General features: G+C 40.5%; 2 protein-coding genes across 5 annotated transcripts; one reads left to right on the top strand and one right to left on the bottom strand.

The window, feature by feature from the left end:
- Nucleotides 1–3,753: 3,753 nt before the first annotated feature.
- On the top strand, nt 3,754–18,316 carry LOC141949932 (F-box/LRR-repeat protein 21-like). Of its 4 annotated transcripts, XM_074884101.1 has the most exons (8): nt 4,307–6,142; nt 6,820–6,975; nt 7,478–7,573; nt 9,044–9,184; nt 11,683–12,134; nt 13,622–13,744; nt 14,442–14,613; nt 15,994–18,316. In XM_074884101.1, the coding sequence occupies exons 5-8, from the start codon at nt 11,763–11,765 to the stop codon at nt 16,635–16,637; spliced, it is 1,311 nt and encodes a 436-aa protein (XP_074740202.1). In that variant the 5' UTR covers nt 4,307–6,142; nt 6,820–6,975; nt 7,478–7,573; nt 9,044–9,184; nt 11,683–11,762; the 3' UTR covers nt 16,638–18,316. The 4 variants fall into 4 exon arrangements, with proteins under 4 accessions (XP_074740199.1, XP_074740200.1, XP_074740202.1 ...); XM_074884098.1 differs by lacking the exons at nt 4,307–6,142; nt 6,820–6,975 and adding an exon at nt 3,754–3,887; XM_074884099.1 differs by lacking the exons at nt 4,307–6,142; nt 6,820–6,975 and adding an exon at nt 3,973–4,267.
- A 1,602-nt stretch (nt 18,317–19,918) lies between these two features.
- Nucleotides 19,919–24,519, bottom strand: LOC141949934 (myeloid protein 1-like). The gene is made up of 7 exons (XM_074884102.1): nt 24,421–24,519; nt 23,816–23,948; nt 22,805–22,956; nt 22,121–22,291; nt 21,249–21,363; nt 20,541–20,692; nt 19,919–20,156 (listed from the first exon to the last, which is right to left on the bottom strand). Exons 1-7 carry the CDS (start codon nt 24,464–24,466, stop codon nt 19,966–19,968), a joined length of 960 nt encoding a protein of 319 aa, XP_074740203.1. The 5' UTR covers nt 24,467–24,519; the 3' UTR covers nt 19,919–19,965.
- Nucleotides 24,520–24,891: the final 372 nt, after the last annotated feature.

The following is a 24,891-nucleotide window of genomic DNA, read 5'->3' as shown; positions in this document are numbered from 1 at the left end:
CAGAGCAGCTCACAAGCCTCCAGCAAACGTAACACACTAACCTACTTTCTGGGAACGATCGTCATTTGCCGCTCTAGTCTGCCCAGTTAAGTTTTAAATCCTTAGAGCTGCAGTGTTTGATCACAAGGTTTGAGTATTTGGGTTTTAAATTAAGAATGACAGTATGTCACTGTGTTTTCAGTACTGTTTGTGAAATACATGGTTCTTTCTAAAATTAAGCTTTTAAAAGAAGCTACAACACAGTACTTATTTGGCTTAGCACACTGACACTAATGCAACTACTTTCAGAGAGAAGCTAGACTGACTTGGAGTATCATTCAGCATGGAAACGATGGTGCCTGAGTGAAACTTTGGGCAAAGCTCAGCACCACTGCCCTCCACTGTGATCTTTCAAGAGTTCAAGACAGCAAGTGAGCATGCCTGAGTATCCTTTGGTTATGGGAATTTGTCAGAATCATGGTCAGGACAAAAATGAAGCAGGCTTACGTTAAAATGTAGAAGTGCTATAATGATACTCAGTTATGCCAGAGTTAGCATATCAAAAAAGTTGTGATTTCTTTTTGTGGGAACTATCTGCATGACCTGCTGTTGTACAGCACAACATACTGCATGGTTCCCTACTTGATCTGACAATAAACACCCTTGACTTTATGTCCTTCATTTTTTATTCCAATTCTTACCTCTCACTTCTGGAGTCCTTCTGTTAAAAACTAGTTAAGAAATGGCCAATAATCTCAAGAGACTTGTCTTTAACTTTTCACACAGTTCTTGTAAATCTTCCAAGTGCATGGCATACTGATTCTGAATTGACACATGTTCATTCCTCAGTCTCAGGAAACTTCTTATTTCCTGAAAGTTTTCTTATCCTGATTAACTCATGGGTTTACTCAAATTGTTCTTCTTGATTGCTACTTCAAAGCCCAATGATAAAAAATGTGAATATCACTCAATCAAAGTACAGAAAAAGTATATTATGAAACCTGTGTGAAGACTACAGCAAAATATTCCTGTAACCAACACAAAGATGAGACATGAGTAGAATATCTCTTTCTGTAAATCTGTCTCCAGGAGAGACAACCACAGGAAGAGGGCTAAGCTTGACTTTGAGTGGCTGGATGACGTGGGCAGCCCATAGTATATGGGTTAGATAAGGAGGGCCTATACCCAGCGGTGCAGTTTGCCTTCAGCTCTTTACATGTTGCGTATGAGATGAAAGATCTGGAGATACAAGCAGCAGGTCTGTGCCAGGCACCTATCTGATACCTGGAAGATGAATAAAAGATAGAAGCTCCTGGTGTGTGCCCATGTTTGTGCTTATTTCCTTCCAGTATTGACAAATCCATAGCTGATTTTTTTTTTTTGTTCATATATATTTGTAAGTATTTTAAAACAGTAATGAGTATAGCTATAAAGTGCATAGAATTCTTCTATTCTAGACTTTTCCATTTTAAGTTAGGCATACAATGTGCCTCTGCTAGACTAGATCAAAAGGGGAAACTCTTCTATACAGAAAGCCTCAGAGGTTAGTCTATATGAATCTTTCTAAAGTACATTTGAACCTGTTCCTGTACAGCAGCCCAAAGGTTATTGGCAATGCACCAAAGAAACTCATGACTGGTGGATTTAGACACTAGCTGCAAATCTGCATTAATCTCTGTTTACAATCTATCGTCTATTACTGTTGACAGTAACTTCTAAGTTAAAGGTGCTTTTTGTAGCAGTATTTACTGAAAAAAACAGTTTAAAAACATATATCAGGAACAAAAGACTTGAAAAAATTACCTGGAACTTTATCTCTACTTCCTTTAGGGTCTGAATGAAACAGTCAAGAACCATATAGATAAGAGTGTTTTTGGTAGATTTTCTAAACTAAATTAAGTGTGCAGTGTATTTTGTCATTCTGTTTGAGAAAGGTGTGTACTTTGAAAATGTCACAGTCACTGTATCATAAATATTCCTTTCAGTTTGTTTCATTAGCCCTCTAACATGCTCATTCTCTAGTTTTTCAAATCTGCATGAAGAAACTCAGTTGCATTTTGCCAGCTTTGCTTTTATACGGGGCAGATACAATCTACCACTGAAATGCTTCACATGTTTACTATTATCTCTTCATAAAAAGATGCTATAAAGGCTTGTTATTGGTTAATTATTGCTATATGCAAGAACCAGGAAATCTGTGGTTGTGTTTTGTAGCAGTTGGTAATAAAACCTCAATTGTTCAGATATAAATAAAATCATAAAGAAACACTAATGATGAGCTGTTAAGCAGTACGTCTGCATAGATAAAATCTGCAATTTTTCTTTATTATGCTTTAGGTAGTAGATTAGAGGTATATTTTTGGCATCTCCAGTTTGGACAGAATGGGGCCATTTTTGGCCAACGGGTAGCTAAAAATCAGTAAAAGCTGCTTGTACTCCCTGTCCTTTTGAAGTGTAAGCATTCAGCTGGGGACTGACCAGCCTGGGCTGGCTGAGGCTTCCCTCGAGGGGGGCACAAGTGCAAGGCTGCAGAGAGGATGTCGCTCCCACATCTGCTCTAAGCCTCCGGGCTGGAGCTCCTTCCCCGTAGCACCAAGAAGCTGCTTCCCAGAGGTCTGGCTCCAACGGGAGGGACAGGGCAAGGCTGTGCTTGGAGGAAACGGCCTCCTGAAGAGGCTCAGGGGACAGTTTCCAAAGGCCAAAGCTGGCCCAGCTCAAGGAAGATACAGGGTTACAGGTACTTCCCATCAGGAAATTGAAAGAAAGAAATTGACTCAACAGTAAGTTTTTTTTTTTCCTGTTAAGCAGGTATTGTTTATTAGCAGCACTGGGGTCGCCCTGGGGATTCTCCACCATAAGGGCTCCCAAGAATTAGTAAGGGACATCGGTTTACACACACAAATCATATATATTCATTAGATTTCCTAGAAAGGGGTGTCTTATGATAATGGAGTTTCTGGAATTCATGTACATAGTCCAAGCATGCATAGTGTAAATAGGTTGAGGGTCTTCGGTGGTCAAGGGAAGAAGTAAGCAGTCTTCTTCACAGTGTTTGCTAGTTGACCTTCTTTCCAGAGCATGCGCTGTGAAGTAAAGCCCAGGTGCCTCCTTCCTAAATCAGCAGAATCATCCTCCCTATAACAGGGTCTCTGTGTCTCTTTGTTCCAGCTCCCCCTTATCTCAGTTTTCCCATTCTAGCAGTTGCCCAAGTGTCCACTGAAGGCCTTGAGTCTGCTCTCAGTGATTTATGTCTGGAGCTTAACGAGCATTTCAATCGTACCTAAACAGACAAAGGGACCCAAGGAAACAGTTGAGTCAGGAGTCACTGAGAAACAAGTGAAGCAAAGCACATGCAAAGCTTTCATACATCACATCACAGTTTAGTCTTAGTAATTGTCAGAAATTCATTCGTTTGAGCCTTTCATTCCCTTTCAAAAGATGCAGGATGGATGGGGCAGAAATGAGTGGGAGACAGCCTGCGGCAAGGGCCGGAGGAGCTCTGGGCAGGCCGAGCGACCGCCCCGCTGCTCTGGGGAGGGAGAGGAGAGAGCAGGCGGCCCGGGGCGATCCCTCCCCGCCTGGCAGTGGGACACAGCCGGCTCCGGAGCCGCCGGCCTCGCCCGCTTGCCCCCACCCCATTTTAGCCGCGGGGCGAGGCCCGGCCTGGGCGCGAAATGGCGGCGGCCGCCACATGCCGCCGCCTCCCCGAGGCGCGGGGCCGGGGCCTCGCACAGCGCCTGCGCGCTGGGGCGGCGGCGGCGGGACGGGGACGGTTCCTCCCCCCGCCCCGCGGGCGGCGGCGGCAGTGTGGTGGCGGCCGGGGCGCTCGGCGAGCCGGGAGGCTTCGGGGCTCTGCGCGGTGCCTCCCCCCTGCTGCAGCGCTGCGAGGGAGCCGCGCCCAGGCGGCGGTGAGCGCCGGGGGGGTGTGGGGGGGATCAGCCCGTGCGCGGCGGGCGGGGAGAAGGTGCGGAGTGGCGGCCCCGGAGGGGACGGGAGGGCGCAGTGGGGCCAGACAGAGACGCACGTCGCGCCTGGAGACCTTAATTCTCCCTGAGCCGTGAGGTAGTCCGAGCTCAGCAGGGCTCCCGCGTACGTGGGGCTTTCGTAAACCCCCGCCCTCGGCCTGAGGGGGGGTCACAGCCCCGGGCTGCCGTCAGCGCCCCGGCCGCGCTGCCTCGCCTCAGGCTGCGGAGAGCCCCCGCGGGAGAGGTAATGCCCGCGCCCGCAGCCGCCTCGTGCTGCGCGTTCGTCAGGTGAAAGAAGCTTCAAACCTCTCGGCGCAGGAAAGGTTTGATGGGTTTTGCTGTCGCTTTGTGCCCTCGCGTAAGTCCCCCGGCGGTCCCCGCGCAGGCGGGATAACTGGAGAGGGATCTGGGGTGCGCGTCCGACCGAGCGGAGGCTGGGGATGCTCGGGGCCGCCGCTTGAAGAGAAGGGCTTTTTCTAATGTAAGGCTTGAAAGTCGGGTCAGCACGTTTCTAGAAACCCTGTAGAAAGAATGTGTTTTGTTTTTTCTTTTTCTGTCGTGTAATGTTTGTGTAAGCTCTCAAGAAAACTCTTTAAAAAAAAAAAAAAAAGCTGTGGAGCTTCAAATGTGTCATTTAGTGAAAGGAGGGGAGTCCTGGGTGGTGGTCATAGTCTAAAGGCCATTCAAGTGGGGGTAGCTCTCTCCTAAAAATAGTGCGTCAGTAGAACATGAATTTTGTCGCCTAAGTAACACTGAAAGTGGCAGTGCGTTTGTGTTTCTTCAGTTAAAACTAATGCAAGCATTAAGCTGTTCAGCTGAATGCTGTTATTTTTAGGTCTCTCAGGTTTTGTCATAAACATACTAAAAATGTGATAAATCCCTTAAGAGGCTCAGAGGCTCAGTTTTGAGAAAAGTGAGGATGGATTAAAAAAAAAAAAAATCCTGTTCAGAAGCAAAAATGCCACCTGTTAAAAGATCACTGTGTCCTAAATGAAGAAAAAGCTTAATCTTGGAGCTCATCATACTGGAGGACTAGATGTTCTGAGACTTAAGCTTAAAATGCTTTTTTGATCGGTGTTTTGAAACGTACTAAGCAATTGAATTTGAGGCTGTATCAGGGGTTGCAGCAGCTTTGCAGCGCTGCTTTTCTTATGTGCAGCATCTGCTGTTCTCCTTCCCCAGATGGAGTCTGAATTCCTTCCCGTCGTGAGTGGGTGACCTTGATACTATCACTGAACTGTGATTTCTTAAAGACACTGTGATTAATGTGACATGTATTTCAGCTGTTAAAGGCAGATTCATAAACATTCATTTCCAAGTGTTAGAAAGTTAAATTATCGTGATGCCAGCTTTATCCCAGTGGGTTTCCCAGCTTAGTTATTTGAAAGGTATTTTATTTCTCAGGAACTTCATTTCTGTTGGATTTGTTTTCGTTTGCTTGGTTTTTCACTGTCTCTATTACCAACCTGATTTTATGGTGTTTAATTTTAATAATTTCTGCTGAGTCCTGGTGTTGAGAACTGAAAGGGGAATCTACAAATCGGAAGAAGCAGTTTTTACTTTGTGGCTTGAATCTGTGATATGCTGGGTACTAAAACCTCTTTTTTGCAAGTGGCGTTGCACAGGAGGTAGTGAACAGCTGCTGGCATAACTGAGCAGCCACTGACCACTTCTCAGAATCCCCCATGGAGAGATTTTAACATCTTAATTTTAGTGGAAGTTTACAGTTCTGTTACTGGGATAAGCTGCAGAAACGGTTATTTAACTTTAATTTTTCTGGATCGCTGTTATTTTTTGTGGGTTTGAGTTTGAGTAGCATAACATGCAGCTGTGCAAAATACTTGATCGCAGGACTTTGAGGTCAAAGGGTGTATAGAGGCAAACAGCTGTATAGGGTAGTGAGCCAATATTTGATACTTTGCTTTACATGAATGAGGATATGAATAGATTTGATAAACCTCATCGGTTATCAAAGTGTTTCATTTCAACGACTGTGTTGCTTCTGTTTACCTTTGATAATTTGGGTAACTCTACCTTAGACTAACAATTCACTGTTATTTGCATAACGAGCTTGTATTTGATTGCATCTCTGATAACATTATTTTTATTATAAACATTTCTGTTTACATGAGTTGACGTGATTTAAGCTGCTGTGGATGGCTCTTGTGGCACTGGACACTTAAAGGAAGCATCATTAGGTTGTACACCTGAAATTTTTTTTTTTAAGAACTTTCAGTAACTTTTTAAATGTAGTATCTAGAATTTTGTTACTTTTATCTGCAATGTACAAACTTCAGCACTGGGGGGTTCTAGGGTGGGTCTGTGAAAGAGAAGCTCATTTCATCAGGAGGTGGTCTGTGGTTAGGAGGGAGTACTGAGCTGTTACGGGTAACTGGTCCAAACCTTTGTAAAATTCAGAAGCCTGCTGAACGTTGTAGCTTGTCTTTATCGACTATGTTAATTAACAGAACTATGTTTGATACATTTCTTACTATAAAAGGATATTACTGCCCTTTTCTTAATTTTCAGGTGTTACTTTACTATTAGCAGTTAGTTTGCTTGCAGCCACACTGAGAAGTGTTGGGAAGAATACTGAAATCCTGAGTTTAGAACAGTTGGAAGGGTATGCTTTTTCCCCCTGCCACCCCATGATAGGCGTATAAAGTTTATCATGAGGAAGAATTTGGTTATTTGGTGTGTTTTTTATAAAAGCAAACTGATATTCTTGAGGGTAAAGCTTTGAATGATTACTTATGGTGGAAGGCACTGAAACACAAACTTATTTAGGTAATATTAAAAGAAAATAGCGTGGAGGGAGGTAGGGGATTTTTAACCTAATGCCCCTTGATGTGGTAGCTTGTGATACACCTTCCAGGTTGTACAGACTGTCAACTGGTTCCTGGGAGCTCACAGACAGGGGGGAGGCTGCCGGCTGGGTGTTTGCTGTTGAAGGGCCACAGCTCCTGTCCTGCTCCTGGCTGTGTGATGGAGTGTCCAGGGCTGGTGACTTAAGGCTGCTGCAGGTTTGGTGGTAGGAAGCTGTGCCATGTGGCCTCTGTGTTCTGATTATCCATCAGGCAGTTCCTTAGGCCAATAGACAGCTGCTAGACAGGGAAAGAGACAGGAAAAAGAATGTTGTTTTTTTCCCCCCTATGTTTTCCATGACTCTTAGATTATGTTAATAGTTATAGACAGTGTTGTTTACCAAACTTTACTACTAATGATAATGCAAATATTGAATAATTTACTGTTTACATTGTGGTGTTGGCCAGTACAGTGTAAACACCGTTGCAACACCTGTTTCTCATCAAGTTTTACACTTAATCTGACCTCACATTTCTATCAATGACACGGTATTTGCAGTGTGGGATTAGCTACCTTGTGTTAAAATGATGCCCTCAAGCTCCTTTACTACAGCAAGAAAACGTATAAATTGATGTCAACATATTTTCTGATCATTTTTGTGTGGGATGTAATACAAGGTTATTTTTTTCAAAACTAATAAAGGTTTTTGTGACATTTTGTCTGGACAGGAGGGGAAAGCAGACAGATGCTTGTGAGCACCCCATGGCTGCAGCTGCCTCAGTTCATTCATTTATTGCCCATTGTAACTTGGAAGTATTCTTTAGGTAAGAAAGCCACTTCAACCTAAATTGTGCGGTTTATAAACTTAATATACTTCTATGTTGAATCTTTAAATTGCATCTCCATGTTTTGCTCTCTCAATTAAAATGTTATTTATGTGTTCCATTTACACATGCCAATATAAACCTACCTTTTATGAGTTAGAAACTGCCAGAACTTTTGCAAATGAATTTTACGTTGCCATGCAAAGTTAGCAAAGGGACAGTGTGCTCGCTTCACAGAACACGTAATACTTGTAGACTGTGTGCAATCCAAGGCCTCCATAAATTCCAAACTTCTTCAGATGCCATCTACGACCAGAGTTACTAATGTATATCAACTTTCTAATTATGGACAAGCATGACTGTGCTGCTCTTAAATTTTCAGGTGTGTGAGCTGAGCAGCAACATTACACACACAGATTTCTGTACTCTAGTTTGATTTTGCTTTGGAGATAGGGGCAGCTTCTCTTGTATTCATAATAAACACACGTACTACACCTGTGTTAAACTTTACAGCTGTAGAGCTGATCTTAACTGGGTAGTTTTTCAAAATACGATGATATGATCTGGGAGAGTCTAAAGCTTCACGTCTCCCATCTTTTAAATAAAAATACAAATGTTCAGCGTTACAAGGTTTCTAAAGTTGTTATTACTAGTTGAATACAATACTTTGTAAGCATCCTAAAGTTGTAGTTCAGTTTCAAAAACTACTTTTTCATTTCAAAAGTGTCATAATTTAGTAAGATGTGTGTTGCTGTTCCCATAGCTTTTTATTAAACCATCTTCAAATACTGCAAAATCGGTGACTGAATTTGGAAGTTTTGGGTGTGCTTTCTTATAGCAGACCAAGATACTCCTTCCTACTAAGATACAGGGTAGTTTTTTCGTATTAGTGTATGGGAGCATATTCATACATCATTGCTATCTTTTTTTTTTTCCAGATAGAGTTTAATTAACCAAAGTAGTTTGTTTACCCTCAAGATTATCATGAGGCAGTAAGCATACTTTTGGAGAAAAAGTGAATAATGTTTAAACCCAAGAGTCCTTAAATTTTAAAATATTAGAGGTCATACTTAAGTATAACTACTTTGATTCATGTGGTTTTGGTATACCGTGAACTGAAAAAAAATTAACGCTTCTTATCCAGGTTCTTAATTTCTCTAAGTAATAGTCAGGAATCCAGAGGTGTATCTGTGTTGCATAAGAGCACTGTTGTGACTAAAATTGTAGGTGATGCAAAAACTAGATTTGTGCCAACACTTACACAGTCCCATTAGTTAAATTATAGTTTTCAGATAATAACATTTGGTAAAACTAATTTGCTTGTCACATTCCGTTGTTCTGCTTCCACGTGTGACTTGCAGCACAGAATGTACTATGAATCGCAGTCTTTGTTCCAAAACTGAGTCTAGTCCCTCCTGTGGGGGTCTCAGACATTGCAGAACAGTTTTTATTTGGTCGGTGGCTTCACAGGTCAGTTCATCTTCTGGAACCCGTCCCTGCCTTCTGGTTAAGGAATCCATGCACACATACAGGATGACTCAACAGTGGAATGGATGTTCAGATACCAGAAAGATGCTGGTAACTTGACAGGACCTTCCACATTCTTTGGAGGTATGTGTGCATGTAAACCTGTCATTGAATACTACCTGGATTATATCACATAGAACTATAATTTAGTTAACTTCAGTTGTGTGTTAAAATATATACTGGTCATAGTTTAAGTATTCACATTTTCACAGTAAATATTAGGGCTTCATGTTTGGTAAAAACTTGATGATATGGAACCTTTTTCTGGCTTTGCATGCCACAGTGAGTAATTTAATGTAATTTTGCTAGATTTAAAGTCCTGCAATGTAGAATACAAAAAATAGGAATTCTAGAGTTATCAGTTTTACAGGGATGTAGCAACGAGACCAAGTTATTGCCATGTTCCGTCAGCGAGAGCTGATCCTGTGTACACTGTGCATACCCTGTCCCATCTCTTCGTGCCTCTGGATTGGATACGCTGCGTCTGGTCTACAGCCTGCCCTGTTGTTGAAGGGAATGCCCTTTTCAGTAGTTCTCAGATGCCAAAGCTTTGTGGGAACCAGGACAGCACCCATGAAGCTTAAATAAGTTTCAAATAAGAAAGTGAAAATTTTAATGAGAGAACTTATATTTTACCAAGACGTTGCAGATTTGCATGAGAATAGCAAAAGCATAGAGAAGCTTCTCGGACAACAGCATTTGTTCAGTATAGTTTTTCGTTCTGGATTTCAGTTTTAGGAAACAGCTAAATTTGTAATTCTTCCCGAGGAGGGAAGTCATTTGATTCAAAAGGTATTTAGCCTTTGCTAAATTTAGCAAGGCCATGAGCAAATGGAAGAGAGAGTTATGTAATGGTTAATTACTACATCCACACGTAATCCTTTGGAATGCCCATTCATTGTGTGATTTAAAGCACTCAGAAGTCGTAAAACATGGTTGTGTGGATGATAATTTGATAAAATGGTCTAGTAGCAAAATGCTTATTCATGCTGAGCTTGCATCTTCATTACATTAGTAACACTAATGTGTTGTTTAGAAATACTGCTTTGTTTTGGAGCGTATTGTTCTTCATTCTCTTTGACTTGCTGCCTTTGCTTGTTAATTCAAGGCACGTGTTTATTCAGGGAAGAAAATCTTCTGTTATTAAATATAAAGAGTGTTACTAGCTTATGCTCCTGCATATATCACCTATCACTATCATAAATGGAACTTTAAAAAGACTGAGTGAAGATTTCTGAAGACTACTAGACTAAACTCCTTGGTTGTTGAGACTATTTGTCAGGAGGACAAACAGTAGTGAAGCTGGTCATACAAACAGCTCCTGATTAATTGGCTAGGTTGTTCTTTCCCACTTCTCAAAGAATCCACATGCTTTCTTTTCATGAAAATGGAGTTACACTTGTGTATCAGACACCTCATTAGCCATACAGGTCAGGTTTTATAAGTTGGGGAAAATGCCACATAAGTTTTTGATAGGATAGTCTGAATTTTGGCAGCTCTTTCTGAGCTGCAGTGAAGATACTATGAAAAATTTTCAGTCCAGAAAAAGCATGCTCTAGGGGCTGCTGCGGAAGATTGTTCAGTAAAAACAGATAACATGTTCTGTTTGTTCTTGAAGAATGAATGCATGGTTGCTTTGAAAATTGTAGCTTCAGACTGGTTAGGAAGAGATAAGATTTGGCTGAACATCTAACGGGTAGGACATTTGAGAAGGGGCCTCAGCCCACTGTAAAATGAAGTGTCGTTTGAAACAGTTAAGACAGTTGTTGAGAATTGACTGAATAACAGAATTCAGTCTAGAGTGGACTTCAGTAGACCGCACTGTTTCAGCATGTGAAAGCAGAGCTTTTCCTTATGCTGCTCTTTTCTGAACTCTGGCTCATGTGGCAAATGTTCCTCAGTGAAGTAGATTCATGCAGTTTGCTGTATTCCAGGGTCACTGTCCTTTTCTGCTGAAAAACAGCATGTGAACCTTACTTTGCCCTGTTTTGATAAGTGGCCTCTGAAGTTTTTTGTTGTTAGTTGTACCAACATTTTTCCTCTGCCTGGCATGATTTAAAAAACCAAATGAAAACAAAAAACCAACAAAGCAAAGCAGTGGGGGAGGCAGGCAAAGCTTTAGAATCTGATTCATCTGAACAACTCTGTTCCAAGTTCATTAGTGTTTAAAAAGGGAGTTTATGAATTGGGTTCTGTAGTTGATAAAATTCTTCTAGAAATCACGAGTAGTTTCCATAGTTTGCTGAGTTTAAATTTAAACATACACAATTTGTTACTGCTGAACTAAATTGCTGTTAAATACTTTTTTTTTTTTCTACGAAGTGCTTTATATACGATGAAGTATTAACACGTGAAACTACACTTGGTAAATTAACAAACCCAAGTTCTCCAGATTCAAGTTGTACAAAATAGAAGTATCAAGAAAGAAGGTCCTTGCTAATGTCTGTGCACTGGATATCGACGTACGGACATACCTTTTTTCATAGTAATGTGCTGTATTTAAATTTTACTAACTTGTTATCTCTTACTGTGTTTCCACTGCCTTGTCTCCCTCCCCACCCCAATTCTCTGTATTTTTCTAGAGACCTACTGTATGTGAGACCTTTCAGGAAACTGCGCAGTCTGAATCCATCTGATCGTTGCAGTACCTGAAACTTCCACGATGAAGAGAGCTAGGCAGAAAGTTGTGGTTGAAAATGAAGCTCCTCGAACATCACAGAAAAGCAAAAAACAGAAAACTTGTTTATATGGCTCAGTGTTTGGTGAATCTGACTTGCATGCCTCAATGGACTGGGGAAGCCTTCCACACCATGTTATTCTGCGTATTTTTCAGTTTCTATCTTTAGTAGATCGAGCCAGGGCATCTTCTGTTTGTCGAAGGTGGAATGAAGTTTTTCACATCCCAGATCTCTGGAGGAGATTTGAATTTGAACTTAGCCAGCCAGCTACTTCTTACTTAAAGTCTACGCATCCTGACCTCATTCAGCAGATTATCAAGAGGCATGCTGATCATCTGCAGTACGTCAGCTTCAAGGTAAGTCTGGGATGAATGGAGCCTTGTTCTGTCGCCTTCCTGTGCGTAATGTCTGCAGCTTCTCTGTCACTTGGCTCAAGTGTTGTACCTGGGAAGCCTTATGTTTAAAAATGCAGCTACTGCAACAATTTATTTCCACACATGCACACGGTTTCCTTCGATCTTCTACACTCTAATCTCTACAACGTAAAGAAAGTGCTAATGTCATGCAATACAGTGCTGAAGATTGAACGATACGTTTTCAGAATATACAGAGTATGTAATTTCTGTGAATCACTGGCAATCTGAGTACTCAGCAGATTATTGTGCAGATAAGTATTTCTTACATGTGGAAGCATTTGAGGAAATAAATTTGTGTGTGTAATTTATTTACAAAATAAGGCTGTACAGTGAAGAATGCCTTGAAATTTTAGAACCATGCTTTGAAAAAGTATGAGTAAGGGAGAAAGATGCTGTGCCCGTATATTCAGGTGATTGACAGATAAGGGCATAATTAAGTAGCAGTGAACTTGAGTTAAATAAAGGCTGTGATTGTAGTCAGGATTGCATTATGTGGCCTTCTTTCACTTGAATACTTGATACAGTTTACTCTGTTTATCCAAGAAGATTGTAGTTGGAGTTACAGGTGCTTTGTTCGCTTTTTTGCAGTCACTTCTCAGAAGATGTCATAGTTGTAAGTTGTGAAGGAAAAGCAGAAAAAAGGATTGATATTAAAGCTAGGATGAACACCAGAAGCTTTTTTTTCTCGACACTGGTAGCAGTTTTATGTTGGGAGACACTATGATTTGCTTGCACAGCAGTTCATGGATAATCAGTTATTAAATACCTGTAACTTCTGCACTTCTTATAACCGATTGTAATGAATTGGCATTATAATGTCTTAATGCAACTTTTATGCTTTTTCAGCTACTCTTTTATCATCTCAGCTACTACAGAGGAGGAAGGTGAGATGAAATAGTGATTTGTCCAAAGTTAGTCATCAGGCTTATAGATGAATTGAGAATCAGTTCATTATTCCAGATGCAATGGTGTTGTCCCTGCAGGTAAATGGATTAGTTTGCTGGAGTATATCTAGGCTTTGTCAAGTCTTTTTGGCTCTAAGAGTCTAGAGTTGGCATTTTAAAAAAGATGTATGCATAATGCCAGTCTGTCATACCTAACACCAATCTGGTCTGTCGTAACACCAATACTGATTACAGTTGTTTGGGAAGACATGAGGTTATTTGAAGAGAAGGCTTAGATTTAAGCTCTCTGTTCATACTAGAAATACCCAGCAGTCATACTTGGGAAAATTTTCTAATAGTAACTTTCCTGAACTCTTTCTTGTCTTGAAATTTCTAATCAATGTTGCACTTTGTCCTTGTGGTAAATGCAGTCTGGTGCAGTACAACTCAGTGGGTGTGGAGCTTGCAGTCTTGGGTTTCCATGATGCTGTTGTCTTAATAGTAATAAAGAATGACTTCATTATTTTTAAATTGCTTTTATAGGTTGATAGCAGCACTGAGTCAGCAGAAGCAGCCTGTGACATACTTTCTCAGTTGGTGAACTGTTCTATCAAGACACTGGGTTTGATTTCTACTGCAAAACCAAGCTTCATGAACGTCTCTAAGGTAATGTTCTACAAACTGTAATTAGAGTGACTTAATTCACTCTTAAACCACTTCAGCTTTCTTACTGTGCTGCTGTTCAGTTGATGGTAATTTTTATGAAACAATCTGTATTTATTGGCATATCTTCCTTAATTTGTGGCATCCATTAGTATTAGAGAAATAGTTAAACATTGACTCCATTTATTAAATTTAGTAGTGTTCATACTTCGTGGCATAGAGGTGGAGAATAACTTAGAAGGCTCAAGTTTCCTCATTTCTAGAGTAAAAGATACAATGCAATGTATTGTTAAAATATCTAGGGAATTTTTTTTCTTTGACTCTAAGTCACGGAATTACTTTCTGGAAAGTAAAACAAATGCCACTTCCTTTTTTCTGCAGATAAATTCTAGATACTTCGGGCTCATCTCTATGTCCACTTGCCCCTGTTTTATTACAGTGAAAGGGTAAATCGGAGTGGATGAGTTAACTACTGAGTGTAAAGTTAATTTTTATCACATGCAGCAGCTTATTTTTAAACAAAGGAGATTACCTATGTTCATGTTCAAATAAGCCTTTCTTTGTTACACAAGAAAGGGGATGCCTAAGAAGTTACATTCATACTTTCTGTGCATGTAAAACCTGAGGTTTAGATGCTGAAGTTCTGTCTCTCTCTTCATAAGATTTTTTCTTTTTCCCCTCCTTCAATTTCTCCAAACAGGCTCACTTTGCTTCAGCACTGACAGTAGTTTTTGTGAACTCCAAGTCATTATCATCAATCAAGATAGATGACACACCACTTGATGATCCTTCCTTGAAGGTTCTTGTTGCTAACAATAGTGATACTCTAAAGCTGTTAAAAATGAGCAGCTGTCCTCATGTATCACCTGCTGGTGAGTAGTGAATATATATGAAAAATGTAGCAGCAAACTATCATAAAACAGTAGTCAAGATTTAGTTTGAAACAAGTTATTCATAAAACTTCCAGTGCTCTTCTGAGTCTCAGCCAGAGGCCTTTTATTGACCTAGTCTTGGCTTTGGACAGTTGGAAGGGGAAGGAGAATAATGTCTTTGTGTTACTGAATGATTGGATTAGTGAAGGTGGAGGTGCTCCTTGCCTGACTGCATCTTCTGGAATCCCAGGGATTTTTTTTCTACCTTCTCAGCTACTTCAGTACCTCTGATAATAGGCCTTGAGGAGGAAAAGCGTGCAAAATTAGTGCAAGATTTTAACACTAGTTCAAAGGACTTGATGTTCATTGTTAGTTCTGTGTGAGGGTAACTGAACGTGTGTTGCTTAATGTCTGCAGCTTTGTAAAACTTAACTACCTGGTGTTCTGGGGGAACACACATGCTAAATCCCCAACCCGTGAATCAGCTACTGGTTGGTGGGTTAAAGAAAATGAAGCAGTTGTCAACAACTGTTTCACAAGGTGCTGTGAGTTTAACTTACTGAGCAAAATTGTTAACACTTCAAAGTTATATTAACAAAACCCGTGGAGTGTGTACAAATTTCAGAAACTAGGCGTGTAAGACGGAGAGTCTTTCAGTTTCTGTAGTGCCCTCGTGTGTCCGGATCTGGTAGTGTGAACTTGCTCATTTTAGCATTGGTTGGTGAAGGGCTCGCTCCCTTCAAAGTACAAGGCTTGCCGGAAAGTTCAGAGGGCTTATGGGTCCCTTCTTACTTACCTTTCTTGTGAAACCTTGGTAACAGGGAAGGGGAATCCTGGTTTGGTTTCTTGGCTATTTTCTTTTCCAGAGTCCACAAAAGGTGATTGAAACTGTGTACTTTGTATTCCAACAGATTAAGAGCAGTTATGCTGTTTATGTCTTAATTCAGGGAAGGGTCTGTTTTAACATAGCTGTTAAACTAGGTTGCTGGTGGTCATTTAAGCAGAATGCTTAGGTGAATGATGAAGGAAGGAGTATTAGGGAAGGGAACAGTGGGAACTTCACCTGAATGTTGCATGATTTCAGTTGCTTCCTCAAGATGAGGAAATTCTGCACAGGGAAGGGCAAAGAGGAAGAAAGATACACAGATCCAAGATGAATGTGACTAGTTAGACTTGCTTCTTTTACTGATAAGTGTTTATGGCCAAAGCCCTGTAAAAGGAAGTGAATATCTAGAACTTCATGATATTTCATGGGTTTTGTATATAGACATGAATACTCAAGCCAACAGAATTAGTACTTGCTTGAGCTTTACAGCAAACAACCGTGCTTATATTCACTTTTCATTTTACATGAAATTACAAATTTTTGTTGTTCCTCAGGAATTCTTTGTGTTGCTGACCAGTGTCATGGGCTTAAGGAGCTGGCTTTGAACTACTACATATTAAGTGATGAACTGCTTCTGGCTCTTTCAAGTGAAAAACATGTTGATCTTGAACACCTTCGCATAGACGTTGTGAGTGAAAATCCCGGACAAGTTGAATTTCACAGTATTAAAAAGCAAAGCTGGGATGCTCTTGTTAAACACTCCCCCAAAGTCAACATTGTGATGTATTTCTTCTTATATGAAGAAGAATTTGATACTTTCTTCAGAGAGGAAACCCCTGTTACCCACCTTTACTTCGGTCGTGCAGTAAGCAAAGCAATGTTGGGTCGTATTGGCATGAATTGCCCAAGGTTAATTGAGTTGGTTGTGTGTGCTAATGGGCTTCAACCTTTGGACGATGAACTGATTCGGATTGCTGAGCGCTGTAAGAACTTAACAGCAATGGGACTTGGTGAATGTGAAGTAACTTGCAGAGGTTTTATCGAATTTGTAAAGATGTGTGGGGGCAGGCTTACCCAGCTTTCTATAATGGAGGAGGTGCTGATTCCAGATAATGATTATAGCTTAGATCGACTTCCTTTGGAAGTCTCCAAACACCTTGGAAGAATGTGGTTTCCTGATATGATGCCAACATGGTAAATTCTCTACGTTTGTGGATAAAATGGTAGAATCAGGGTATTGCTTTCTATGCAAATAAAGAATTTAAAAATGGAATGTGAAAACTTATTTCCAGATTTGAGTTTTTCTACCTTAAGAACCTCTGGTAGTGTAACAGCAAAACATTCTAGAATGTCAGTGGTATATTGAAATAGAAAATAGATTAAGTGTACTTAACACTTCCGAAAGTCTGTCTGTGGCTTACAGGTGCTTCAAACTTCAGTGAACTTGGGCTTCGCTGAGCTTCAGCTTAAATGTTCATTCACATCAAAGTTTTTTGGGTTTTTTTCATGTCTTTGTTTAGTCTTTCCGATGTAGTCAGAAGAGGACTAGAGAAACTTTTTTTCCTTTAGCAAATCTGTGGGAAGTTGGATACAACTTGGATTTCAGTATTATTTGTCGTGATGTTTTACACAGCTACTTTTCAAAACATTCATGTTGTAAATGTAAAAGCTTGTACATTAAAGTACTTGCACTAGCCTAGGTTACTCAAATATAATCTGTCTTAAACTCATGCCAGTATATTAAAATGTTGTGGTAAATAAGCTTATGCTTACAAAAAAACTTTCCAGTTTTAATTTGCACTTTAAGTAATTTTGTCACATTAGGTAAACTGTAGAGACTGCGTTGTACAGTATGTTGTTTTTCTGTTTTATGTGTTAAGTGGGTGGGAAAGAGACCCTACTGAAATGAATTAATTTAAAGGTTTGTATCTAGATTGATTGCTTGGGTGAATGACAGAGCACTTTGGAAATTGCTAGAAGGAATAGCTTCTGGATTTGGAAGAGTTCAAGTCTTTGATTACAAAGCCTGATGTCTGAATGCTGTTCCATGCTTTTATTATTAAGAGATAAGAAGGATCTCCTCAGTGGTTAGTGAGAAGGAAGCATAAAATGGAATGTAGTTGTCTTTGATCACTTTCTGTCTATAATCAAGGATTTAGAGCACTTAAATTATTTGGCTGTTAGAGGCCAGAATGGGCCATAATAATCTTGCGTGTATCTTACAGAGCTGTGCTGTAAGCCCTGATTTCTAGAGTAAGGGTTGTTGGAGGTGATCCTGAAATTTTTAATTCAGGCCTGTTTAATACTTGTAGCTATTAATTGGGTTTTGAGGAAGAAGATTTGATTTTATTTATTTTCTTTGAAGGGGAAAGGAATGGTGGATTGATGTGAATTAGAGTATGTATTTTTGCGTTGACATTTTGCACACTGTAAACTGAAAAGCATTGTATACAAATCTTGCTGTAATTATTTTCATGCTGTGGTTGTTCCCTCTTCCTATTTATAATGAGTCTACATTTGATTTGCTGGCGGTATTTGTCACATTGGATAAAATGTCAGTTTCTTCCTTCTTTACTGCAGAAATAACAACTAAGGGGTTAAGCCACTGTTGTCTTGGACAGACTTATTCCCAGTTGCAAGCTGAAGGATTTAAGGTAACATATAAAGCCTGTCTCAATCAGTAATGAATTATTACCTCTTGCACAGTTAAGGAGCATCTGACTGGTTACTAGCACCGTTTACCCAAGCGCTCGCTTCTGTGATCAAGGGGATTATAATTGTCTTTTCAACAAAAGACTGTAATGTTTCTAAACAGTACTTGGTTTAAGATGTGTGGTTTGCTTTAAATGTAATAAAGTGATTTAATATGTGCACTGATACTAGATTCTTACCCATCTGTTGCACCACATCCTGTTAGGCAGAGGTCTGTCCTGTTAGAAACCATATCCTTGACAAACCTGGGGAGAGGCAGGGGGAATGTTTAACTCTTGGATTACAGCAAATTAGTCATTGTCATTTTATGTTTGTGCCTCAAACCTGAGGATTTTTGACATGCTGAAACTGTAAAATGGCAAGTGGACACATCTTATAGGTGGTTGGCAAGTCCTGGAGTCCTTGCTGTCTCTCTGGCCGACGAAGCAGCATTAATGAAGTATCAGACACTGGTGGATGTGTACAGAAATACAGTTCAGGAGGAAACTCTGAAAATGCTTTGAATATTGTCCCTTTTTCTGTCCCTCTTACTAAAGCAGCTTTTCCATGAAGCCATGAGTGTTGGCTTGCTCCAGCTCTAAGCTTCTAGAAGAATGGGCCTGCGTTTATTAATATTGTGATTTCTGATGCGATATTTTTTTTGTGCATTTGTTCTGCTGACTGATCTTACAAGTAGGACCAATTGATACTTGAGTTTATAACTAAACGCCAAGAAAATTGATACATCAGTCTCAATGCGAAATACTGATTCTTCACTGGTATTGTGAGGAGCTCATTTTAATTGAAACGTAACTTCTGACATTAGGTTAATGTTAATTTTGTAGTTTTAGCGTCAGATTTGTTCAGTGTCATGTGTCGATGCTGTGATACATTGTGCTTTGGGGAGGAGTGTCAAAACACTGCCCTGAGTAAAGCAGCATCAGTTCTTTTCCTTCTTAAGTTGGTTTTCCTGAATCACTGCAGTGGAGGTATTGCACTTGGCAAGAACCTGTAGGCAGCTGCCTGCTGCCTATACTTCCTCCTATCCCTTGAGTAGCCTCTGCTTCAGAGCTCTGCCCTGTCCTAGCTAAGGCAACTCTTGTCTATTTTACTGTTTTTTCCTAGTTTTGCTGCCCTGCAAAGGTGCTCTAAAACCCCATCTCTAAAGTGTATAAGGCAATAACACAGTTTGTTAGAGTAACTGAAACCCTCAAAATGAAGTACAGAATTTAGACTGGATACACTAAGGAGGTTTGTAGGGTCACTAAAAAGTCCACATTACAGTGAGAAGCTAACAGTAATGCACCCTTTCTGCCGTGTGAGGGGGTGAGCTAGTGTTCATGCTCACTGATTTTTCAGACTCTTTGAGAAAGCTTGTAATTAGCTGTTGCTAATTTCCCAGTTCTCTTGTATATGCAAATTCCAACAAAAACTTGAATCTCTTTTCCTTGTCTGGAGTCCCTTTTGCCATGCAAGGGAGACACTGGTTGTTCTGGTATGACAACTCCAAACAGCATCTTTTATGCCTTGGGGAGTGTTTCAATAAATTTCCCTCTAGTTTTCCTCAGTTCAGGTGCCTTCAAAATCTAAAGTAATCTTGTTTGCCGTGTAAAGTTCTTCAATTAGGCTAAGATACAATGTTGACAACAACTACAGGTACTTAAAAACCAGTCCCTAATCTGTATCTGGAACGTATATTAATGTTAGCACCTTGCAATATTATTAAGGCTCAAAGTATTGAATCAGTAGTAATATAAATTGTTATTGTTCATGAGAAGAAAAAACAACTTTTGGATGCTGAGATGAATTTATTTGGAATTTACCACATTCCCATTTCACACTCTTTGCCCTTTCCCCCTTTCGAGATTGCCGGTAGGATCTGAGCGATCGCAGTTCTCAACGTGAATATGAGATGTGATCCCAGGAAATACTCTTTGCATTGGCAACATTCTCCCAAGGACTTGTCCCTTAGAAATTGTACCGCTGTATCTGATCGGATGGATGCAGACCAGTTTTACGCAGAATTCTGGTGAAAACAAGAGGAGGGAAAACATGTACTAATTCTATTTCAGAAATACATTTTCTGTCTTGTCTTTTCCACTGAGATAGCAATAGTGGAAATATTAAATAAGCAATAACACTGTGGTCATAAAAAATAGAGACAGTGGTTGGAGTTGGCTTGGTGGAGGAGGGAAGATGGGAGACAGGGAGAAGGTAGGAATTCCTGCTGTGGTAAAGATAAGGCATCCTACAGAACTCAGTTATTTGCATTTTAACATAGGAGCAAAAATTTCTGCATGTAAGTGGATAGAAGATGCAGCATTTCAAAACATGTACCTTGCTTAACTACTTGGCTAGCGGCAAGGTACATCTTATATGACCTCAAGACAAATGAAAAATAGCTATTTACCTGCTCCACGGATTTGAACTCCATCATCAATGGCGTTTCCGTTGTGGAAGAATTTAATGGGTCCAGAGAGTGTGCCAGAAAAGGGAGCATAAACGGTTGCTCCATCAGCACAGATGACATCCACACCTGTGTGCTTTCCTTTACCGTTGCGTCTGAAAACAAACGTGTAATTAGAGAAGTCTCTTGTCAGGCCTAACGTACAGAGATAGATGAGTTAGCATGCTTCAAGGTCTGGGAATGGGTGGTTTGTGTTGGGACAGTGTTGACATAGTTGACTGGCTGAAGAGTCTATAAAAGCTTTTTGGTGCAGATGTAATGCCATGTACAGTTAGGGTTGGGGTTTTGTGAATTGGAGAAAAAAAAAAAAAAGCCTTTCTTCCAAGCCTTTAAATAAATCTCTAGAGTCACAGAAATGTTGGTTGGCAGGTACCTGTGGAAGACATCAAGTCTAACCTTCCACTTGAGTCAAGACTCTTCCCAACACCAGGTCAGGTCTGGCACAGCTTAGTCTGAGTCGTAAAAACCTCCAAGCACGAAGGTTTTATTGAACAATGTGGGCAGCCTGGTGCTGCATTACCCCTTGTAGTGAAAGTGTTGCCTCATGTCCAGCCTAAACCTTCTAAGCTGTAATTCTGAAATGGCTTAAACAGAGTTCAACTCTATTTCAGTGGAGCAGCAACAAATCGCCACGTATTCCACTTACGCTACCTTGGAGCTCCGTAGTATCCGCAGCCATATTTATCACAGCCTCTTATCTCGTTTGTAGGATTCCCGGAGCACACTGTTGCCCAGCGTCTGTCTTGTTGTGGGAATGGTGGAACAACTTGGAAATACAGAAACACAGCACATCAAAGTTAACCTTAGGTTCTGTTTTAAGTGTTGCATGTTTGTAACTACTGTGTTTTAATTTTAGTTAGGTAGGAACATACTGGAATTACACCCAACGCATGTAGTTGGATGTCTCCTCCACAAAATTTGTCATCCTTTAGGAAATAAAATGAATGTAAATAGAATGTACACTTAAGACTGGATTGTGATGTTTCTAGATTAGGATTATTTCATATAAGAAATATGCTGTAAAGACAAAAATTCAAAGAGTGTCATGGTTTCTAGAGTGTACTGAGGGATAGGAAAAGACTCAATGTAGTTTCTTATTCCATGCCCAGGCTGATGGGACTGGACTCCTCAAGTCCTCTTCTCCGTTACTACCAGTGTAATATTTGTATTTGCAAAGAATCATCCCAAAGTCCGCTAAGATGCGTTACTGAAAACATTGCTAATAATTGACAGGGTACAAACAGAAGAGATGCCTGACTCATTCTACTGCTGAGACTTGGTGCTGCTGTGTCTTGGAGGGGTGAGAAACACAACTTGATAAGCTGATATATTGTCCTTCCTGTAACACTGTCTGCAGTCCTGTTACGCTGTGTTTATAACGTGTGTTTTCTTCCTTCCAGCTGTTGCTGTCAGGGAGAACCTACGGACTATTGCTATTCGATATTGTTGTCCTTATTTGAAATTAATTAATAACTTAATTTTCATTCATTATACTACTTGGGGGATGTGTGTGTGTGTTTTACCAGGTTTAAGCAGATGAGTGGGATCAGAGCGGTCGCAGTTCTCCACGTGAATGTGAGAGACAATGCCAGGAAATACTCTTTGCATTGGCAGCATTTTCCCGAGGAGTTGCCCTCTCTGGATTTGGCCGTGGTACCGGATGGGGTGAATACAGACGAGCTTTACACAGTAATCTGGAAGAGATGGGAGAGGAAGCGAGGTCAGGAAACATCAGCTGCCTCTGGTCTTGGGTGAGCAAAAACCAGTCTGTGCTAGCCTCTTACTGGAGACTCTAATGATGAAGCAAAAATGTAGTCAAGGTACCAACGATCCTGAAATCAAAATTACCTGGATTGTTATGGAAAACAGGAAAAGAGGGAATTGAAAAATAGGGAAAGGAAAATATCCTCTTAACAAAATTGAGGGCATATTTCTCACACCTTATTTTTACTGTTTGGGTTTGTTTTTTCTTTCATTTGGGGTGGTTATTTTTCTACTACCTGTTTTTCAAATCCCTTCTTCCCTCCTCTCCAAGAAAAGCATAGGGAAAAGACTGCATCCTGCTGGTGCAGCAGTCTAGTTGTGCTTCAGTGTAGGAACGAGACAGGGTGTAATCAACACCGCTTGAATTGAAGAGCCACAGAAACTCTACTCAAGTAGAGTGATTGCCTGTGCAGGCCTCACACATTTCTGCTGTTACTACTTGCCTGGTCCTTTGATTTGGACTCCATCATCGATGGCGTTCCCGTTATGAAAGAATCGAATGGGTCCAGAGAGCTGGCCACTGAAAGGAGCGTACACTGTCGCTCCGTCCGCGCAGATGACATCCACACCCACATGCTTTCCCTTACCACTGTGCCTGAAAACATAAATATGTAATTGGAGAACTCTGTCAGGCTTAACATTATGTGTAGATAGATCAGTTAACACAGTATGATACCTGCAGCTTGTCTAACAACGTTTTTGCATCTGCAATGAAATTGGACAGAAATAGTGGCTTTGATCCATCTTTTTTTTAATTGCAAAATGTTCATATTACTCTAACCTTCTTTAAAGGAGGATGAGATTTCCAATTTTAAGTGTATCTTTAATTTTCCTAAGTTCATGGCATATTTCAAGGTGTTATAGAAAAGTACCCCTGTTTAACCCAAAATACCTCTGTGCTGGTGTAAAATAGAATCTTATATTTGGCACTTTTTAATTTAGAAATTCAGAAGTTGCATGATAAGGATGGACACTTCTTATAGCTCCTGGCGAGAGACGACAGGAAAATGCAGGGAGGGCAGGAGTACAAGCATTTTTGGGGGAAATAAAACCTGCTCTGTTATGAGGTGCCTACTTAAAGACAACGATGCTGGCAGACCTTTAGCTCATGTAAATCGATCTGCTTAGCTTCCTGTAAGCTGTTGCTGAATCTTAGCTAAATATCTTGTCTATAAGCAACAGGAATAAATGACAAATCCTTGAAATACTTTCCATTTCCTTTCCTCTGGCTGCTAATTCATGTAATGGTCTCACTTCTTCCCCCATGCATCAGTTAGTAGCAGTGGTATTACTGCACTTTTGCGAGGTTGCCAAGTAACATCCCAAAAATGGGTAAGAGTTTCCCACAGACAACCATCTTTTCTCATTCTAAGTCTCAACTCTGGTTAAACTCTACTCTTTCTCCTGTGTGAACATCTCATTTAGAAAAGCAACAGCAAACCCCACTGCGTTACCTGTCGGCGCCGTATTGGCCACAGCCGTATTTATCGCAGCCCCGGATTTTGTTGGTGGGATTTCCCGCGCAGATCGGTGCCCAGTGTCTGTGTTGGTGTTGGGGCGGGTGTGCGTCCAACTGATTGGCAAAAACTTTGCATGCAAAAGGGGAAAACAGGGAAAATTCAACCATGTTCTTAGTGCGGTACAACAGAAAGTGTTAAGGTGCAAAATAGGCTGTTTAAAGTGGAAGACGTGAGCTCATGGGAGTTAATTTCAGAAACTGTAGGTAGAAGAACATTGGACAACCTGCTATATAATTTGATTCCTTTTTCTTGAGGTCTTATTTTAAGGTACACACACTAGAAGCAAAGCTGTAGATAATATTAGTTTGTGAAACAAGTCAAACTACTTTCACTTTATGAAACCTCTAAACACTTCAATATAAGACTATACACACCTAATTGCCTATTTTATAAGTCATAACTGTGCACGTTACCATAATTCCTCATAAAACTAGATTGAAAAAACTTAGCATTATTTATGTTTGAGCAAATTTCAATAATTCCTTAGTCTCTGCCTAAAACCCATCAAGACCAACTGCAATATAGCAATCTCAACTCACCAGTGGACGCCAAGCTGACCAGGGCGATCAGCGTGAGAGCTGTCATTTTGTGGCAGTTTCACTGGTGTTCTTTGATCGAATCAAAGACGTTGAGCAGTAGCTGCCTGGGGTATTTATGTGTTTTTGAAAGCCCAAGTCTTGGCCAATCAGTCTTGAGCAAAGTATTACAGCTCCGGGCAGATGGTGTTGCCATATTAGGCACTGAAGATGTCTAGAAACTCTAACAGTTGTTAGAGCTGGTTGGGAAAGAGGGATAGAATAATTGGTCTCTTAGCACACAGTAACAGATGGAAACGAATAATCCCACATTTCAGGAAGCTCTGGTTGAACTGTTTCTTAATACCTTTTCTTACCCCTTCTGAAGCAAGAGCACCCTTAGGCCAAAAATGGTAGGAACCAAGAACATGGCCCAGAGGGTTGAGTTGAAGGGAAAAGATGGGCAAAACTCCACTGTGGATGTAACCAGTTTGT

This window comes from Strix uralensis, chromosome 14 (assembly GCF_047716275.1).
Source record: "Strix uralensis isolate ZFMK-TIS-50842 chromosome 14, bStrUra1, whole genome shotgun sequence".
Lineage (NCBI taxonomy): Eukaryota > Metazoa > Chordata > Aves > Strigiformes > Strigidae > Strix > Strix uralensis.
This window is presented reverse-complemented; position numbering and strand designations above follow the sequence as displayed.

Excerpts from the sequence above, each read along its gene's own strand:
- LOC141949932 (XM_074884098.1), top strand. The coding sequence starts at position 11,763 with ATGAAGAGAGCTAGGCAGAAAGTTGTGGTTGAAAATGAAGCTCCTCGA. Across the intron at positions 13,745-14,441 it reads GCTTCATGAACGTCTCTAAG|GCTCACTTTGCTTCAGCACT; the intron begins GTAATGTTCTAC and ends TTCTCCAAACAG. Across the intron at positions 14,614-15,993 it reads TCCTCATGTATCACCTGCTG|GAATTCTTTGTGTTGCTGAC; the intron begins GTGAGTAGTGAA and ends GTTGTTCCTCAG.
- LOC141949934 (XM_074884102.1), bottom strand. The coding sequence starts at position 24,466 with ATGACAGCTCTCACGCTGATCGCCCTGGTCAGCTTGGCGTCCACTG. Across the intron at positions 23,949-24,420 it reads GGTCAGCTTGGCGTCCACTG|TTTTTGCCAATCAGTTGGAC; the intron begins GTGAGTTGAGAT and ends TTGCATGCAAAG. Across the intron at positions 22,957-23,815 it reads GGCCAATACGGCGCCGACAG|GCACAGTGGTAAGGGAAAGC; the intron begins GTAACGCAGTGG and ends TTATGTTTTCAG.